Here is a 20,977-nt window from a genome sequence, read left to right on the forward strand (position 1 = left end):
TTAACATATTACAGCCAGAATTTTAAGCAAAAGTGTTGAAAATTAAATTGTTGTTCAGGAGTGAAACCAGATTGGATCTGTGTGCTCCTGCTTACTTCCTTTGTTTACATATATTATGGGGGGTGTACAATGCCACTCTACACCACATATATAATAATCTAATGTGAAGTTTTCGTGTTTCCTGCAGGTTGTTCTCCCTGCTAGTTTTGTGTTGCTGTCTCTAGTACTTACAGTCATTATTCCTCCATTTGGAGAATATCCTGCCTTAACATTACACCCTTGGATGTATGGACAACAGTTTACTTTCTTCAGGTAAGAGGAATCACTTAAAGTACATCTGTCATATGTGCACCTTTTTCTCCCTAGCATTAGCATCATGGGGCCCCATCTCACTGGTCTTTTGTCTCTCACTCTATGTGATGTAAGAAAAGATTCACTTCAGTGGAATCAGCAGATTTAAAATAGCTTGAAATTGGTGCACGTGGAGAATACAGCTGCTAGTGCATCTAACAAAGTCTTTCAAATATCTTTCTAACTTCAGTGTTCTCCTCTTCCTACCTGAATTCAGGACCTCAACACTTAGAAAGTTACATATCCTGTCTAACAGGAGATCCAGGCCTCAGCAAATGAAAATGCAGAATATGGTTTTCATCTTCTGGTTACTGACTGTGACAGTGCTGAGAGAGTAGAAATGAGGATTCAAGCTTTTTTTGGGGGATGTTGCTATTGGACTTTGTCAGAAGTCAGCTTGAGTATTAGGAGAAAAAAAAGCCATAGCCTGTCAACCATTTTGGAACATTCTGGATTTTTACATAAATAAATAAAACAACTGAATTATCAGCATTTAGAGGGGGGCAGTTGGTTCTTCCATATGCCTGTCCTTCTCTAGCTGCTATGTGTATTACAGTACAATAGTTTGAAAAACATATTTTATAAAGAAAGTCCTATCTTATTCCCTTAGCAATGAACGTCCTGGCAATGAGCAGATGGTCTCCCTTACTCATGCCTTCTTGAATAAACCAGGATTTGGAATTCGCTGCATGAAGAATCAGCCTCTTTCGTAAGTTGCTAGCTAATGTCTCTGAATGAGATCCTAGCAGGRTACTTCTAATGGAACTTGACTAGTGAAACAAGAGTGAGTTGGCTTGACTCTTCACAAGAGCTCGTGCTTTAAATGTGTTGTTGGCTATAATATTTAATATTGTGTCAAAAGTAACAAACAAACAGCAAGATAACACTGCACCTGGATTAAGAATGATTCGCAGTRCTCAATTGTACTGACTGGAAACCAGCTCATGTAGCCTGGTATTGAGAGTTAAGCAGCCTTGAAATTTATGTCAGTAGGTCAGTGGCCTCAGGCCCAAATCTTCTCAGCTTCTCTGGCACTTTCCATGTCTGAGTCCCTTGAGGTTACTCCTGTTCTCATTCTTGTATTTGGAAGCAATAACTTCAGCAAATGCTCTGATTGTGAAGTAGCAGTAGGACAATGTCTATCACTTGAAATTATTCTCACTCTGAAGTGARGGCAACATTAGTAGAACTGCAACTTTTGTTGTCCTACCTGCTTCTCTGCCTTTGAATCCTGCTTTGCAGCCATTTGTCACTGGCTTGCTATGCTCTGACATTTGTCCCCTTCCTCCTGACTCTTTCCCAGCCATGATATTCCAGCAACTTGATCCTTCTGGTTGTCCTCTCTTTTCCCATTCCTCTCCCTAGTATAGCAGAAACAAAGAGGACACTTTAAAAAGAGAAAAGATACTACGCAAGAAAGGAAAATTCTAGTGTCTTCACGAAGATATATCCACTGCAGATTTCATGAGTACTGATGGATCAAACAGATCCTTGTTCCTTCAGTGTCCTGTCTGCAAGCTGAAGGCATTAAACTTGGCAGAGATGTAGGGGGAGACTATTCATGTGTACCACATACTCTAAAATGTTGTTCTTACTCAAAACTCACAGGATAAGGCCTGAGGGGGGAATATCTGCTTAGAGCATTGTGATTTTGTGGATTTGTAAGTTCTCATGGATTGTTCTCTCTGCATAGCTTAAAGCTCTGTTCCTCTACACAGGAACTACCCATGCAATAATATGCCAACTGCCTGGAATACACCTACTGTTCCTCCTAACCTAAGCAGCCTCCTGCTGCGCCCAGAGTGGAGCCCTGAGAATCCCTCACCTTCCTGCAAGTGCAGCACTCACAAGAGACTCACTATGCTGCCAGAATGCCCTGCAGGTGCAGGAGGCCTCCCTCCACCACAGGTTGTGTCCTTGTGCCATAAATCTTTGTAAAAAGTTTCATAGCAAGTGCTGGAAAAGGGACTAGTGTCTAAGTATCTTGCCATGCTAATATACATGGAAGGAGTTGAGTAAATTCTTTTTCAAGAGAGCAAGACTTGCTGGAATTTGGAATTTGGTTTCAGAGGTACTGGAAAAGCTTGTGCATTTAAATAAATTTTGATTACTGTTTTCATTCAAATTTCAAACTTTCCATGTAGAAGAAAATCATAAAATTTTTAACAATTKGTCATGTAAATTTAAAAAAATACATTTTCTTTTGCCTCAAAGAGCAATTCTTTTTACAATGTTGCCTTTCCTTAAAGAAGAAAAAAAAAAGGTTGGAAGGCAAAAAAAGAAATTAAAAAAAAGAAAAAAGGTCACAATTTTAAAAACATGTAGTGCAGTCCTCTCATGAAAATGGAAAAATTAATACTCAGTGAACTCCAAACTGTTTTCACTTGCCTTTCAGTTTCATTTCTAGCAAGAATGTTCTAAGCTAGTAAAATGAATGTTTGTATGCTTGTGCACGGAGATGAGTAATTTAATAATCACTGATGCTGTATGGAGGAAAAAAGAGCTACATTCCCACCTCTCCTATSAGTGAATAATCTTAGTAGTGCCCTTTATAAAATGTGGTTGGTCTTTTGAAGAGCAAAGGAAAATTACAGCCTGTCAGTGTTTGCGTTTTATAAATGTTTTTCTAAGAAGTTAAACAGAATTGCAGCCACTCTCAGAGCAGTAGCTCACTAACTTAATGTCTTACCACACACACTATTCATCTTTAATATTCCTGTTTGCCAGGCTGAATGTGCTAACACATTAGCAAAATGACTTACTTTCTAGGTCATTATCATATCATTTCAGCTTGTGAGCTTTGCTATCTGAAACTGCCCAGGAACCTTTTAAAGTGTATTCTGCCCTGGGATAAACTCAGGAGTGTGAGGTCTTGGATTTCACATGGGCCCTGTATTTATAAAAGACTCAACAAAATTGTCATGTGGCATCATTTCCATATTTAAAAAAAAATTGATTTTCATTCCAAGTATCTAATGTGCTAGTGAAGGCGACGTTTTTGTATTAATTTTTACCTAAAGTTGTTAAATCATCGGAAACTATATATATTTTTTTTTTAACTGSGGCCTCATGCATCACAAACTTATTGTTTTCTTCTGAAGTCTTAGTAAAGCAAKAATGTTTGGGCTAGAAATGTCCCACTGAGGGATTGATCCACTCTCTTTCACTGATACTATGAACCTGAGCATTTTCTCTGAACCAGAGCTACTTCTGCTCTTTTTTTGATGAACACCTAATAGCTTAAGAGACTCTGAAGTTTACTGTGATTGATTATGTTTTTGTTTCTTGCCAGAGAGTTCAACGCAGCACAGAAATTCTTCAAGATCTGACCCACAGAAATATTTCAGATTTTCTGGTGAAAACATATCCCACTTTGATTAAAGGAAGGTAGGGATGAATCTTTATTTCTTTTCACATGCATTATTTTGTGCCTGGTGATTAAACTTTTATTTAATAATGACATAACACGTAAATCGCCACAGTATCCTGTAGATTTGAGCACCATGTCCATATTTCTGATATAAGATTAGAAGAGGCTGATTTTAAGGGAGCTAAATATTTTCAATTATACCTTTTTGTATGATCAGGTACTCCTTTATAAGAAGAGCTAAATTTCGGTGCTAATGCCCTCTTAATGGTGAGAAAAATGGTGCCTTTGTACAGTATGTGTGAACGGCCTTGGAGAAATGCTACTTTGTCTCCCTGAGGAACTGTAGCCACACCAGCATGACCATCTGYCTGAGTTAATTATCACTTGCTTCCCATAAGTGCTAGGGAGCAGCCAAAGGACAGTGTTACACAGATACCTTCAYCCTGCTGATAGCTCCTCAGCTTGCCATGTGCTGTGTCTGGTAATTAGCTGTGCAGCATCCACAGCCTATTATCTCTGATTCAGGCCTTGCTACTTCTTCAGTTCCCAGCAGAGTTCTTGAAATTCCCTTTATATTGGCTATGCGCTGACTGCCTTTGACTGATACCTCTTAGCATGCATCATAATTGCTTTAAATACATCTTTTAAAATCAATTAATTATGGATTAGAGTAGCCCAGTGTGTGTCACTTTAGGAATCTTGCTATCTCTGTATGAATTGGAGATGAATTGTGTCAGAACAYAAAAAGCTGAAAACACACTGCAGGGAATGCCAAAAGTGCTGCCAACCCCACAACTCAAAGCAATAAGCAGCTGACTGGAGGTCCGCAAGGTATAGGAATTCAACTTTAATTTTCATTTAAGGCTGACAATATMATTGACTTTGCATTGAGAGGGGATTCTCTTTGTCTGTTTCAGCTTGAAGAGTAAATACTGGGTCAATGAGCAGAGGTAAGAAACCAATTCACAGATTAAGGTGGTAAATAAAGGAACAATATATTTCTGTTTAACAGGGGGGCCTCACAATGCTGCTGCAGAGGGACAAGGGGAATTGTGGCAGATAGTGCAGAACAAAGACATGGCTTCAATGGGAAATAGGCTGAGAACCCGGAAGGGTGCTATAGACAATGAGTTATATTTGTTTGAACTACCCCCACAAGATGAAGGCAAGAGGTGCACAATGGAGCTATCAGAGCTTTATTGCCTGCAGGAGTCAAACTAATGGGAACTGTGTAATGGAAAGCGACAACAAAATAGTACAGGATATTGTGATTGTGCTGGGACACAGCTCTTTCAGTGCTGCAGAAAAAATACAAACACTCCAAAAAAGGACCTGAGTAAGATGAAACGAGCCTATCAAATACAGAAGGAACAACCACAATTCCTCATGTCTATGCAGTAGTTATATAYCAGATTCCAATAGTTTTCCACACTTAGGTAGAGACATCAGCTAACCTTATATTAACATCTATAACCTGATGTCTACATTGCAGTTATTAAGCTTAGAAAGATGGCTGGTTAGCCTGAAGCACAGACTTATTTCATTTTTCGCCAGCAGTAGGAGTTTACTTCAAAGATAGCAGCTGGATGACTGCCTCCCTTCATAGAATATCATCTTGTTCCTGTGCAAGCATTGCTTTCTATGGGATTAACTTCAGTTCATCTTGTGCAATAGTGTTTATAATTACGGGGTGCTGTCTGCTACCAACATTGGTGAATACCTGCTTCTCTCAGAGCATCTGAAATTGTAACTGAGCTCTCTGATGTCCTTAGTGCTCYATGCTGTCTAAACAATTATATAGCAATTAAGTTGATTTAAAGATTTTATTCTGTAGAAATCACTGTTTTCTCCAAACCTTCTAGCAAAATAATTTTCTCAAAATCCTGGCATAAACCTCTCAGAAACTGATAGRGCTTCCATTATTTGTAAGCCCTATAAAGACATGATAAAACTTGTTAGAAAAAGAGTAGAAATTTTTATACATTAAATACGAGATGTATAGAAATTAAACTTGCATTAAGTGTGGTTTTAGTATTTCCATTAATGTACAGTTATGTGTGTGTAGTAAGAGTTATTGATGATATTTGTCTCTTTACTAGATATGGAGGAATTTCTATTGGAGGAAGACTTCCAATACTTCATGTTTCTGGAGATCAAATTGTCAATTTTTTAAGTGATCTTGGACGAATGATGAATGTGACAGGAGTAAGGAAGATTTTAAATTTTGTTTGCTTTTTGGTGCATTACTATAGCTTGGCTACTGCAGCATTAGATTTCATCTAGAGCGCTGATCTATAGCTTTTTTGTTTTTGTTTTAGGGACAAAGCTCATTGGCTGCTGCTAAAGAAATGTCTAATTTCCTTAAATACATGGAAACTGAAGATAATATTAAGGTATTTGCTGGAACTAGTATGCCAACTTACAGTCTTTCTTGACAYAGACCTCAAATTGTGCAAATATTGCTGGTGGCATTCCCAGATGCAAGAAGAGCTAAAGTTCTTTACTTTAGAAATAACTTGGTATTATCAYTGTATCGCATACTGAAAGTAATTCTTATTTATAGTATTTCAAATGTGAGGGGTTTTATTACAACATATTCTTAGCACTGTTTGCTGCCCAAAATACTTCGAGTAGTACACTAAATTTTAAAATATGCTTCTATAAAGTCCCTGGACGTAGTCATCCAATGCTTTTAAAAGGATAGTATGTGAGCTCCTCCTGCAGGACTGTGCGTGGGAACTATGAATTCCTGGTGCTGGATTTGCCCCTGCTGACAATGCCCACCAAAGTAGTTAAAAGGCAGCCACATTTATTCCTGTAGCTCGGTGAGRGCTTCTTAAATTATTCTGTGCTTTCTGACTCTTTTAGGTGTGGTTTAACAATAAAGGCTGGCATGCTATGGTTAGTTTCCTCAATGTAGCCAATAATGCAATCCTCAGAGCTAATCTGAGGACTGGCCAAGCCCCTGAGGAACATGGGATCACTGCTATAAACCATCCTCTGAACCTCACCAAGGAACAACTCTCTGAAGTCACTGTGTAAGTCTGCTTATGCTCTGCTTCTGGGTTTTACCCCTCCCTCTCCTGGTAGCTTGCAACTTCCAGTATACTCCCACTGTGAGYAGAAAGAGTTCAATAGACAGAATGTGGAGGCTCTTCCCTCCCTGAAGTTTTATTTTAAACGAGAATCTATTCAYGTCTCATTATATTCCCATAAGAGTTCATTCTCATCCCACATAGGAACTATGACCATTGGTTATCCATTATTGCATGCTTCTGTTGATTCCCAAGCAGAAAGATTTTKAAATCTTTGTTCATGCTCCAAGTCCAATATGTTTACTTCTGAAATAAAACACATAATAAAAAATGGAATGAGMAATTGTCGATAATTGACCACAGGTCAGGTAGTTGACAGCCATTGTCCTGGTGCCAAGGATAGCATGCAGGTAGATTTTCAATGGCATGTAGTAGGGTTGGTGTATTCCAAAATGTGAAAGTCATGATTTCTTGAAAAAGATGACCCTAAAAAGACAAGATTTTCCACTCTCCTATTAAGTTCAGTATTCAATGAAACTGAAAACTTTGCATYGTAGCACAGAGGCAAAATTGATGCTGCTTCATCTTACTGCAACTTGCCTTTTTAAGTTTCTCTTTAYCCTGCTTCGGCTATTGTGTCTGAAAGTCTGGTTTGAGATGCCCCACACAGGAAAGGCTGTCAAACTGAGTACATAGTGCATATGTACACAGGAGTTCCACAAAATGAAAGCAAGTAAAAAATGAGGGAATGGTGCCATATTTGTTAGCTACAGTCCCCAAAACAACTTGGAAAAATATGTTAGCACATTTTGAAACTTTGAGAAGTCTTCTACTTAAAAATTAGCCTTGCTACTTCTAGATCTTTAAACATCCTCCAGAGTCCCCAGATGCTAATATAGTGCTGCATTGCAAACATTCCCTTGCTCACAGTCCCTTCTTGTGCTCTATTTTAGACTGACCACTTCAGTGGATGCTGTTGTTGCCATCTGTGTGATTTTTGCCATGTCCTTTATACCAGCCAGTTTTGTTTTGTACCTGATCCAAGAACGTGTAACAAAAGCCAAGCATCTCCAGTTTGTCAGTGGTGTGACCCCTCTTATCTACTGGCTAACTAACTTCATGTGGGACATAGTAAGTAACTGCTGGTCTGATTCACAGCCTGTGATTTTCCTGGATGTGCATGAACTGAGGGCTGATCYGTGAATCGAGTGAAGGTGATTCCAAGCATTGCAAAGCATTCATTTCTCTAAGTGTTTCTCAGGGAGCATGCTAAGGATCTGGCCTCTGAACTAATTACAGATGCAGAAATTAATTCAGGTGCACAATTCATTAGTCAACTAATGAAGCTATATTTTTCACAGTCCAGATTTCCAGACCTTAYAACTGAATGTATAATAAAATACAACTTACTTTAGCAGGGAAAAGTCTCATTGCCTGGTGCTAGTCACTCCTCTCCTCTAGAAGATCCAAAACATATTTCAAGATGTTCAAGGAACCTAGTGGGCTGCTGGAACAGTATCTAGAGGCCTGGCAAACTATTCTAGGGTRTCTAAAATTACATATTCATTTAGGTTGCTGTATCATGGTCACTGTGTTATTCCAAAAAGATTTATACCACAGGTCAAGACTTGCTTAGACAGAGCTCAGTTTCCCTCCTGTTACTCCTCCAGCCACTTTGTTGTGAAGGAGAAAATTCTTTGGCTGGTTGAGGAACAACAAGGGCTGGTTCTCTGGCCATGCCTTCACAACCAAGAAAGCAGCTAAGGGATTATGCAGTAAAAAAAGCATGAAAATGGAGTTGAAAAAATTAAAAAGAAAATAATATTTCTCTCAGGAGAAGATAAAGCAAAACATTATTTTAGTAAATGAGGAAAAAGAAGCAGGTTTCAGAGTTCTTGCTCCCTGCTGTTCACAGCTTCCTTGATAGGAATTCTGCTTGGCTGTTGCCCTTGACAGCATGATGCAAAGGCATTAAGTGGTGTTAGCAGTTCTGTGAAATGCCACCTTCCATTCTGCATGGGGAATTCTGTGCATTGCAGTAGAGTAGTGCTACTAATACTGAACAGGGAAATGGAGCAATGTGCAAGCATACTCACTTTTGCCTCCTCCCAGGAATGTGGCTCAAGTAAATAGCTTTTTCATACTACACAGCTTTTGTTTGCATCACCAGAAACTGCACTTCCCTTGCATACTCATGGCCCTTTATTGTGGGAAGCCTGGCAGCAGGACTATGTAATACTTGACTCACAAACCAYAATCTAAGAAGCAGTAATATATGAAATATATGTAATTTGATAAACAGTCTGACAAAAGATTTATTAGAAAAACGCTGAGCATCACCAGGGATCTATTGATCCAAAAGATTCAGTGTGACTAGTCTAACTCAAATTCTGATGTTCCTCAATATAAAATCCTTTTAGAATGATGTGTAGGATCTGCATATGCTTGCAGACCTTCTCAGTTCTTATATACTGATCTTCCCTCTGTGCTGTGGCAGGTGAATTATGCACTGAGTGCTGGAATGGTTGTGGCTATATTCGCTGGATTCAACAAGAAAGCGTACGCCTCTTCAACTAATCTCCCTGTGCTTGTTGCCTTGCTGCTCCTGTATGGGTGAGTGTTCAAGGTTATTCCTGCAGGTGGGCCCTGTATTTCACACAGAAATTATTTCGTATTACTGAGCTCAGTCCTCAATGGAATCCAGCTCTGAAGAATAGAACTGAGTAGATCCAAACCAGGTTAAAACTGGACTCTGCTGTGGTGATTTACATAGAGATTAGCATACCCTGTCAGGCCACATGCTGTGAAAGAGATTCTTTTGTCACTGCCTGCCTTACATTTTTAAGCATTAAATGTGACCCTTACAGAAAAATATACTTGTTCTGTTTTCTGCATTGTCCTTGTACATTGTGTRGGTATTTGGTCATTGTTCGTTTACCATATTCGCAGTCAGTACTAAAATATCTTTCAGCATTTAACGCAAGGGCAAAGAGTACTGAATATTCAACACTTTTTTATCTTCAAACAATCATTTGTATTGGCAAAACAGCATTTTATAAGGCTGACTGAAATTCACTTTCTCTCATTTAATTAATGATCATATATTTTTATCAATAAAATCATGCTCCTGGTAGCCCTTCGGCAGAGATAGTTTAGGCAAAACAACTGACCTGACCTGTTTCTAGAATTAAAGAAAGAAATTAATCTTTTCATACTCATCTGTTTGTATCACAAATTGAGCTTGGGAAGGAAGTTATTTTCTGTGCGAACTACCTTTGATTTTCTGAAGTTATCATKTCCTTCGAATGAAAATCTTGAGACATTGCAAAGCATTGTCAGCATTTAATCTCTGTAAAACTGCTAAGAGAATATTAATTTATTTCAGTTTTTCATCATATCTTTTAAAAGTTCAATAGTAGTGGTATCTTTCAAAAGTTGTCTGTGGCATTGTATATATTTTTTTAATACAGCAATTCATATCTGTGTGGATGGACATCTTAAATATCTTTGCGAATGTTACAGCATGTGCCAAGAGGAAATTTTCAGAAAAAGTGTAATCACTTTTGGCAGTCACTTCAATAATTTCATCATTTGCTACTCAAAAACAGAAAGAAAAGTAAATTAATAAAATCATACATTAGCCCTTGTGTCAGCTGTGGTAACAATGGGAAATTTRGAATTACTCTTTCTGGCCAAATGTGTCTTATCCCATTAACAGTTCAGTTTCATGTTACAGAGTTTTTCCTGGTCAGACTGATTGTTGCTAAGCGTTTTAATTTTATTCCAAAGGAATACCTCTCTTATGYTGCTGCATGTGCATTTGCTGTGTTCCAGAAATCATGGCAGAGGAAGCTACAAATCAGGAATAAAAAAAATAATGTTAGAGGACTTAGAAAATAATATCAAAATTTACAGAGTTTGTAATTTCTTTGGACAGTTCCAAGGGGTGAGGAATATCTAGCAGAACACTATGTTTGCTTTATCTAACATTTTTTTGTTTCTTCCTCTTGGTGAACAATTCAGTGAGATGTGCAAGGATACCTGGGGTGATAGCAACCTTGCTAGCTTTAAGTTTTCTCAATTTTAGCAGTATCTACTGCCCTGCATTTTAATAGCAAAAAAGACTAAGCAGAAAAAAAYCTTACCTAGTAACTAGAAAGAAAAACTGTGGTAGGTTGCTGATTGGCTACACCATTTTGTTGCACTTGGGATGGGAAGAAAGCTCAGCTTTGTGTTTTCTTTAGGCCAACTGACATGAGAATACTGAGAAGTTATCATTGTTTTTTCTGTCTCTTGCATGCAGATGGGCAGTAATCCCCATGATGTACCCTGCTTCTTCTTTCTTCARTGTCCCCAGCACTGCTTATGTTGCATTGTCCTGTATTAATCTCTTTGTGGGAATCAACAGCAGTGCCATTACATTCATCCTGGAATTATTTGAAAATAACCCGGTAAGTAATGTGTTGTAAGGGGTTGATGCTGCCTTGATGCTACATACCCACCAAAGCCTCTCTCACTCCTTTGCAAAGCTGGACAGGAGAAAGAAATAAAGAGAATGAAGGCTTCATGAGTTAAGGACTGAGAGARATCACTCACCAAATATTAGAGGTATTAGTTGAATTAATTATTTAAAAAGTCAGAGCAGTATAATGAGAAATAAAATAAAACCTGGAAAAAAACACCTCCGCAGCATTCCCTCTTTCGCAACACTACCTCCTCCCCTAGTGGTGCAGGGTGACAGGAGTGGGGGTTATGGTCAGTTCATCACACGTTGTTTCTCCCACTGAAGGGRGAGGAGTCCTTCCCCTCCTCCACCGTGGGGTCCCTTCCACAGGAGATAGTTCTTCATGACCAACTCCATCGTGAGTCCATCTCACAAGCAACAGTTCTCTGCAAACTGCTGCAATGTGAGTCCATCCCACAGGCAAGAGTCTTCCTAAAACTGCTGCAGCATGGRTCACTCTTCCACAGGGTGTAGTCCCTCAAGGATGGGTTGCTCCAGCATGGACACCTCTCTACATAGGYCTCCCATGGGRTCACWSCCTCCTCTCAGGCATCCACCTGCTCTGGCATGGGTTTCTTCCATGGGCTGCAGGTGGCTCTCCACATCCCTGTGGATCTCCAAGGGCTGCAGGGACACAGATGCCTCTCCACGGGTTGCAGGYGAATCCCAGCCTCAGTGCTGGGAGCACCTCCTACCTCTCCTTCTCCACTGACCTTGGTGTCTGCAGTTGTTCCTCTCACATATTCTCACTGTGCCCTTCCCTARCCACAATTATAACTGCACAATCATTTTTCGTTTTGATTTCTTCATAAATATTTTATCACAGAGGCATTACCACCATTCCTAATTGGCCCAGCCTTGGCCAGTGGCACATCCATCTTGGGAGCTGCCAGGGATTGCTCTGCTGRACATGGAAGAAGCTTCCAGAAGCTTCTCAGAGAAGCCACCCCTGTAGCTCCCCGACTACCAGAACTTGGCTGTGCAAACTCAATACATGTTTTTATTAATCCCTGACTTCAAAGAGATGTGCAAAGAACACCCAAGCATAACCATCCCTAACAGTAACTGTCTTCTACCTTGCCATTTTGTCTGGCAGTGAGTGAGAAACTTGCTGAGTAACTGCAGGTATAGGTGAGCAGTTGCCTGTACCTCCTCATTGCCAGTTTTTCACAAGCACCTTATCTGATGCAGTATATGCCATGATTCTGCTGTTTGCATTTTATGTTGCTTTGAGTGTTACTTGATAAATACTGTTTTCTCTATTTTAAGAACAGAGAACATCCAGTTTCTCTGACATGACAAAGAACTTTTCACTTAGGTTGCTAGGTTTTCTTAAACAGGTCTGGTTTAAACAGCTTGTGTTGTTTCTGTTTCTTACAGTCTTTGCTGAAGTTTAATAAAACATTGAAAAATGTGCTGCTTGTCCTCCCACACTTTTGCCTGGGCCGTGGACTCATCGACTTGGCCATGAACCAAGCTGTCACTGAAGTATATGCGAGGTTTGGTAAGTAAAGCCAATAAGAAACAAGTTATAGCAGTGTCACATGTCCTGACCTTGGATGAGATGTTTGGAAGGATTAACTCAGAAAAGTAGTAGATGTTTCTGAAATTCTCACCTCTTCCATCATCAGATGGATGAGGAGTATGAAGGAATCACATCTTCTGATAGTGCTGTTAGAACTCTATGTCCCAGCCAGTAGTCTGCATTGGAAATGAAGCCATTCATTCAGTGTAGGGATCTGATGTCTTTTTATCCTTTGTTTGGAAGACCTTAGATGATTACAGGAGGAATTATTTTGTCATTTCATTTGAATGCCTCAGTTAATGTTTAAAGTGACTGCTGTTCTTCAAACGCATTGTCTTGGGATATGGTTGACTTTGATATCAGACAACTTATTAAAAGAATAGTCATAAAGCAGAACTCATCTGTTTTTATTCAGAAAATGTGTGTCTTTTCACATAATCTATGCAAGTTTCATGTAATGATATCCAAATTAGTGCATATTCAGAGAGATTATATTTATTTTTACTCTCCTGCAGCAGCTGAGCTTGGAGTGCATTTTGTTAAGAATCTTTATAAGACKGGAAAATTAAAACCATTGCCTGATCATGAGCAAATAAAGTACAGTAAATCATGATGATTATGCTTTTTGTTCTGAGGAGCAGTGGGCTTTTTYAGCAGTATTTCACCTTCCTTTCTGGTGCTTTATCTCCAAAGGTGAGGAGCATGTTTCTGATCCCTTTCAGTGGGACTTTGTTGGAAAGAACCTGGTTGCCATGGCTCTTCAAGGAGTTGTATTCTTCATTCTGAATCTCCTTATGCAGCACCGTTTTTTCTCCACAAGATGGTATGTCTAAAAATTCTATTAATGTTCCTTTATTAAAAGGAYTACTATCTTTGTTATTCTCTATGTCCCTCCTTTTTTTCTTTTTTTTTCTTAATTTTTCTCTAAATTTGAAGCTTTTTTGTTTTCTATTTGCTTACCCGATCTTATCTTAATTTATTGATATCCCAAATCAAGAAAGCATTTACAAATGTGCATTATCTTAATAGGATTTAAGACTACTTTAATAAAGAAAGTTTTCTTGAATTGAGATTTTAATGTAAGTTTTTTTTAGTTTAAGACACTAATAGTGAGATTATAAAATGACCTGGAAAGTTTGGATTGTCCTCAGTACCTATGGACGGTTGCATGCTGGGCACTATGTGAACTTCCCCTCTCTGCTTTACATATGGGGTGCTCCCTTGATGAAAACAGCTACCTAGCAGCTGTGAGTGGTCATTCACTCCTGTTCAAGAGTGCCAACTAATTGGTACAATTATTAGAAGACTGGCTTGCAGAGAGATCTACTGAAAAGTTCTACTTCTGTGCAAGGACCATCACTAGCTCCTAAGATTAGCCAGACAGTGAAAAGTGTGGCTAAGAGGCAGGTTATTGTCATATCAGTGAATGACAAGGCATGTTCTTTTGAGCAAGTCATTTCCTCTCTTTTTAGCATTTAGAGATTAACTTTAAAGGTCAGGCCTTCTCCCAACAGCAGGAATATTCCAGCCARTGTCACACAGTGAAGTTTCAACCCTACTGCTTCCACCAGTTACACTTTGGCAACGGATTAGCCATTGTTTCACACTGTTATTCTAGGTGAACCCAGGCCAACCCAGTATCTTGGGTTTTTCCAGGTTTGCTGACACTGCCATGTCACCTATTATTASTGAAGATGAGGATGTTGCAAAAGAAAGAAAAAGAATTATGAATGGAGAAAACAAAACAGATATCTTACAATTACAAGAACTGACCAAGGTAATATTTTGAGAAGAATTAAACAAATATTTACTCCTGTCTTGTTTCCAAAGTTGCCTCATCCCCATAGTATTAAACTAAAAAAATTCAGATGATTTTCATTTCTTTAGATGTCTCAAAATAGGAACTTTMCTTTTTTCTCCCCCCTCTCCTATCAATACAGATTTATGCAGGRCGACGCAAGCCTGCAGTGGACAGACTCTGTGTTGGCGTCCGTCCCGGAGAGGTAGGTTGTTCAATAAYACTGGATTACATTCTGTGGATCAGTTCAGATTTTATGCCCCTACTGATTTGCAAGTTGCAAATATTAAAGAATATGATAAATTTTGCAATTTAGTGCTTTGGCCTTTTGGGAGTGAATGGTGCTGGCAAAACAACAACATTCAAAATGCTGACTGGAGATACTGATGTGACATCTGGAGATGCTACAGTGGCTGGCAATAGGTAAGTACCTTAAAAAAACCCTGTGACAGTCCATTTGGCAGGGTAGAACTATCCAGATCACTCTCAATGAGCCAGCACCTCTATGGCASCAAGATCACAGCTAATACACAATTGCATTTTACACCTTTAACACTCTGTTGTACAGTTGTAGTGTAAGTATGCTAACAGTGGGACAAGGCAGTCATATCTACTGGCAAGAGCTCCCAAACATAAGATAAGYTGTCCAACAGGGTGCTTTGATCTGAGCTTTGGGACTTTTCTCGGGCTTTTACTAACATCTTTGTTTATACAGAGCTGGCATAATGTTATAAATTATTACAGTGTGATCTGTTGAGCACTTCTTTAGTTTACTTCCAGGTTGTGTACCTTGGCTTGTTAGGTGTAGCTGGGATTTGATTCTTTGCCCATTGATGTGAGTTRAGCAATAACTCTTTTGTTGCCAGGACATGGTCTAGGTGACTRCCTGAGCAGGGTCAGTAGATAAGAAAACCTCCAGAGCCCCCTTCCAACYACAACCATTCTGTGATTTTGTACTTTTCCTACCACCATTGAAGTGTTTGCCATTGAAGTGTCCTGTCTRTTGCTAGTGACCACACTCTGAGTTGAAATAACTGCTTTTTTTTCTTCTACACTTAAGACAACAATATTTGTCCTTGCTCTTATGTACAGACAGGTATTTTGGTAGGACATTTTATCAGGAAGATTTCATTCTCCTCTTACAAGGGTTGTTGCCTCAGAAAATAAAGATTTTATTCAATCAGGAAGATTTCATTCTCCTCTTACAAGGGTTGTTGCCTCAGAAAATAAAGATTTTATTCAAACAGTTTTTCACTGTCTTAGAGCTGGTATTACAGAACTATGACTCTTGTCTTTGTTTCTCCAGTATATTGACCCACATTTCTAATGTCCATCAAAACATGGGATACTGCCCTCAGTTTGATGCCATTGATGACCTACTCACAGGACGAGAACACCTCTACTTATATGCACGCCTGCGGGGGGTGCCAGCAGAAGAAATCCAGAGGGTAAAGTAATCTTGCTTTTGGTAGTTACAATGATTGTTTGTTATGATTAACAGTGTTTTTAACGTGCCAAGGGCCAGAATTTCCAAAGCGGACTTGTTTTGTATACTGAAGTCCTGGGAATGATTCCTGTCCTTCAGACCATTAAGCAACAAGACCGCACTCTCAAATGCAGGTTCCCAGGCATTGTTGGTAATTGCAAACCTGTGGCACTAACAGTGGAAGGCTAAAGAAACAATTCCCGTGCCTCAGAACAGCACTGGTTGCTGTTTTGCTCTTGTATTGAAAGTTGTATAAGAAAGARAACATGAAGATTTCCCAGAAGATAGAACAGTTATACCAAGCAGTTAGAACTCCCCTGATTGTCATAAGTTTTGTACCTCCCTGGTCCAGTTCTAAAATGAATGTTCTAAACCCCAGGGAACTGTCAACTTTCTGCCAGGAGAGGGATGTGTCAGCAATCCTGTCTGTTGTGCATTTACTGCTGTGTGAAATGAAAAGTCTTTTTCACAGGTTGCTGAATGGGGCATCCAGMAGCTGGGACTTCCTATGTACGCAGACCACTTGGCAGGGACCTACAGTGGTGGCAACAAGCGCAAGCTCTCCACTGCCATTGCCCTGATAGGTTGCCCACCACTTGTCTTGCTAGTAAGTGTCATAGAAACACAGGCCTGTGATAGTTCAGTATAACRTCTCATAATACTACATGTTAAAGAGCTACAAAACCCTTGCAAGCCCCTTTCTGCCCTCAACTGACAGCTATTTCAGTGTAATTTTGGATTAATTTCAGGCATAGACTGGGATGCATAACTATGTATCCAATGGAYTCCAAGTGATTACAAAAGAAAGATCTTTAATAAAAAATGTTTTGAGATAAAATCTATAATCCAGAAAAATCTGAATTTAAACTGTGGTTTAGTTTGTCACCCTTTTGTTGTCAGAGTGTAGCCACTGTTGTAAAAGATCATCTTCTGACATATACACTGGGCTGCTTTATCCAGCAGAACAGAGGCAGATAGCTACCCTTTTGCAGCCTTTAATATCTTTTTAAAAAATTATACAAATTTATGCTAAAATGCTGAAATGTAATTTTTGCTAAATAAGTGATCAGATAATTGCATAGCTAAAGGAAAATTCTAATGAAATTGCTACAAAAATTCTTTATTTAGATTCCATTCTACCACTCTAATTTGTAATCTATTAAGAAGTATTTAAATACATGTTAGTAGCATGGTTCCTTGTACCATTTAATATGCCTTTACATATATCCTGCCTATATGTAGTAAACAGTCAGATAAAACATTTTCTCATAATCTCTTAAAACAMGATGTTCAATGAAAATCTTTCTGTCCAAGATTATTTTTTACTATTTTTGTTACTTACTGAGTTAGCTGATTTATGCAGTGTCAGATCCTTAGCTGGTGTAAATCAGAGTAACTTCACTAGTTTCTTGGATTGAGCAATGCCCTCTATGCTCATGTAAGATTACTTGGTGAGAACTCGTTGTTGCCCAGAAAAGGCATTCCTTTCCCTGTAGCTCTGCCCTACACAGACAACATTGTATTCTTACCTGCAGGTTCTTGTACTTGCTTCCTTACTGCTTTGTGCCACGAAGTCCATTGGTACCCATTCCCTGATATGCTTCTCAAGGTGTTATGTGCTTTCTCAAGGCACAGATTACACTAGAGAAGCAATTACATGCTATGGTCCAAAAAATACTTGATTCTAAAGAGATTTTCCCTTTTTCATCTGATTCTGATTGTCTTAACATTTCCATTACAGGATGAACCGACTACCGGAATGGACCCTCAGTCCCGGCGCCTCCTGTGGGACTCAATTGTGGGTGTGCTCAGAGATGGGCGAGCAGTGGTTCTAACTTCACACAGGTAAAAACAGTTAGAATTCAGAATCCAAATGCAGCTGAACATCATCTGTTGGCTTTTCTCTCAAATATCTGTTCTCTGTTTTGAAGTATGGAAGAATGTGAAGCCCTCTGTACTCGTTTAGCCATCATGGTACAAGGTACCTTCAAATGCCTAGGCACAATTCAAGAGCTAAAATACAAGTAAGTAGAACATTTTTATGGTGGGTTTTTCTAGGAAAACTTAATGTATGTGACATGTACCATTCTTAATACAAGTAATTCAGTGTTTAACCACACCTATTTCTGAGTGCACCTATTTCTGAGTGGTGTATTAGACAATCTGACCAGATCTGATTTCAACTCTATTAAGCTACATAACACTTCTGGCAGGGCAAATACAGTGCTTCCTAAAAAGCTGGGTCTTATGCATTATCTTTCAGATACTGTTACTGTTTTCATAGCTGCAGAAAACTAATTTCCTTCCTGAATGATGAAATCACCTCTTCATCCGATTCCTAAATCCACATGTCCTTCCCAGGTTTGGAGATGGTTACATTGTCACTCTGAAAATCAAAGCTCCAAAGTCTGGGCTGCCTCCAGATCCTACTCCTGCTGAGCAATTCATACGCATCAACTTCCCAGGGAGTTTACAGAGAGAGAAACACTACAACATGCTGCAGTATCAGATTTGCTCTTCCTCTCTGGCTAAAATTTTTCGATTAATAATCTCCAATAAGGAAAACTTGCATATTGAAGAATATTCTGTGTCTCAAACAACGTTAGATCAGGTGAGTAAAAACTAAAACRTCCATGAGAAAGCCCTACTGATAAGAATTAGGCAACATGATTGGGATGTATTCAAACAAGTGAAGGACCATATTGGTCAGAGTAGAGAATTATCTCACACCTTTCTCAGGCAAAATTCCCAGGCCTCTCATCATRGAGAATGGATCAGTATGAATCAGTAACTTATTCCCTGTACAAATAGGTGCCATTTGAAAGCTGGTCAGACAGCATTTCCCAGATGTCAGAGTTCACGTAACCCATTCCTACAGGAGCAGCAGTCTGAGCAGTCAAGGTCACCAATTTGRAATGAGACTGAGCTAAGAATAGCATTTTATTTTAAATAACTCTTTGGACTGTGTTGTATCAGAGATACTGTGAGAAGCAATTAGACACACAAATCCTGGAAAGTCCACTGGGAATTTTGAAAGCACCCACTTGCAAGAAGCTATTGGCCCCATCTGCCTGCTTTCCTGAGTAACTAAGGGTCCACATAAGGTCCCAATAAGGTCCCACAGCTGTTTTCAGTGGAACTGATAGAGACATTCCTGGCTGCTTTTCAGCTTCCTACTAAAATATTCTGTCTCCTCATTCCTATCACAACCAAACTCATGCTGTGTAAACCATGCAAACCTTGCTGAAGCCATCTCCTCCTTAAGAAAAAGTAGGATTTTAGTTGTTAGAAAGCACATCCAAAGGAAGGAAGTTTCAAGGAAGGAAGTTGCAAGGAATTTTATCAAAATAAAGGCGGAACTCATGATCCCAGCTGATAACACTGTCTCAGTTCAGCTGATGTCTGTGGATTGCCCTTTCTGTCTGTTTCCTGCGGAGCAGTCATTCCACTAACTCATCTCAGTTGAAGAGACGGTGACATTTTCTGCTTTCCTCACACAGGTTTTTGTGAACTTTGCTAAACAGCAGATGGAGGATGAGGAAATTGCTTTGCATCCGCGTGCAGCTGGAGCCAGCCGAGAGGSAAAGGTGTCCCCTGCTTTGCACCAGCAGGGAGTTGCATAGACTGTTCCTACAGTCTCCTGGCTTAGTGTGTGCACAGTGCAAACATGTGCCATTCCAGAGCAGAGCAAGGGTAAAACAAAGGTTCCCACTCTCAGTATTACACTGATTTTTTGTACCTTTCTGAGCACTGTGCTCTCAACARCAACAGCCCTAGCAACAGCCAACTTCTGCTGCTCTACCAGAACACTACATGCTGACAGTATCAAAGGAAAGGCAGATTCTTGCTATAGAATAAAATCTTCCTCTAACTTAAAGTCCATTATAAGGTACAAGAAGAGAAGTCTCATTCCTCCTTGTTGACATATAAACAACATCAAAGATGGATTCTCTATCTGGTACTTCCAGGCTGGCAGGCTTTTCTTGTTTAACCCTTATGTCRACTGCTGCAGTCCCAAGGCAGAGAGAGCATTGCCCAGCTCCGAAGGAGATTCCTGCCATGCTGAGTGCACAGGACTATCAAGGTCAGAACAGTGCTGGCTGGTGGGGCTAGTGCTGGGAGATTGCTTCACTGTCTCACCAGGCTGCCTGGGAAAACAGACRGTTGTCTCAGCAAGAATGAAAAGAATTAATTCAGATCTTAGATCCAGACAAGAAACTTGCTTTAAAAAAAATTAATTAAAATGATCTCATACTAATCTTCAAGTTGCCTCAAATGGAGGCCAAATGTCAAAATGGAGATTAAAGAGAGGAGTCCAAATCTGCCAAAAGTTTTGTTTTCTTGCAGAGACCTGGAAAGATAATTTTGTTATTAAACAAGACCAAATTTTTCTTCTTTCCTGTGACTGGACATTATATRGGTGTAAAGTGTGAATGGTTTCTACCTCCTCAGAAGGAAAATTTCAACCTGCTTGTTCTCCACATTGAATTCAGTGGGAAATCATTTGACATTTAGTTCTTTTCTCTGGTTCCCAGTTTAACTAGTGGAAAAACAATACTGAAAACAAATTCATAATTACATATTGCTTCAGGTACCTACCAGATCTAAACACTTCTAAGAAATCTTCTCTAAGATATGTTATACAGAATTAAAGTCTGGGTCATGTATTTTTGCTTTGAAAGATTATTTTCTTCAATTGATGTAGTTTTTTTTTTTTTATAAGGACACTCTTGCTTTGTACTGTACAAAATATGAGAAACTTCAGCAATCAGCTGTAGCTTTCTCTTTTTGCCATAATTATTTCAACTGGTTTTAAAATATAGTCTAGAATTTATTGTATATTTCACCATTATAAATAGTTGCAAAAATCTTTCTATACATCTATTATAGATAAATAAATTAATTATG

General features: G+C 39.1%; 1 protein-coding gene across 1 annotated transcript in view; it reads left to right on the forward strand.

Moving 5' to 3' along the window:
• Positions 1-20,977, forward strand: part of ABCA4 (ATP binding cassette subfamily A member 4) — a 63,130-nt gene extending 42,153 nt beyond the window's left edge. Inside the window, exons 28-49 of the mRNA XM_057373719.1 lie at positions 188-312; positions 962-1,060; positions 2,070-2,259; positions 3,644-3,738; positions 4,639-4,671; positions 5,821-5,926; positions 6,040-6,114; positions 6,590-6,759; positions 7,710-7,887; positions 9,254-9,369; positions 11,060-11,207; positions 12,641-12,764; positions 13,479-13,608; positions 14,442-14,562; positions 14,726-14,788; positions 14,900-15,006; positions 15,890-16,031; positions 16,542-16,676; positions 17,811-17,914; positions 18,001-18,093; positions 18,431-18,680; positions 19,570-20,977. Coding sequence (XP_057229702.1) covers positions 188-312; positions 962-1,060; positions 2,070-2,259; positions 3,644-3,738; positions 4,639-4,671; positions 5,821-5,926; positions 6,040-6,114; positions 6,590-6,759; positions 7,710-7,887; positions 9,254-9,369; positions 11,060-11,207; positions 12,641-12,764; positions 13,479-13,608; positions 14,442-14,562; positions 14,726-14,788; positions 14,900-15,006; positions 15,890-16,031; positions 16,542-16,676; positions 17,811-17,914; positions 18,001-18,093; positions 18,431-18,680; positions 19,570-19,692 — 2,727 coding nt within the window. The 3' untranslated portion in view covers positions 19,693-20,977. The remainder of the gene's footprint in view (positions 1-187; positions 313-961; positions 1,061-2,069; positions 2,260-3,643; positions 3,739-4,638; positions 4,672-5,820; positions 5,927-6,039; positions 6,115-6,589; positions 6,760-7,709; positions 7,888-9,253; positions 9,370-11,059; positions 11,208-12,640; positions 12,765-13,478; positions 13,609-14,441; positions 14,563-14,725; positions 14,789-14,899; positions 15,007-15,889; positions 16,032-16,541; positions 16,677-17,810; positions 17,915-18,000; positions 18,094-18,430; positions 18,681-19,569) is intronic.

This window comes from Malurus melanocephalus, unplaced genomic scaffold, assembly GCF_030028575.1.
Source record: "Malurus melanocephalus ecotype Western Australia unplaced genomic scaffold, MMel_1.1 scaffold_8, whole genome shotgun sequence".
NCBI lineage: Eukaryota > Metazoa > Chordata > Aves > Passeriformes > Maluridae > Malurus > Malurus melanocephalus.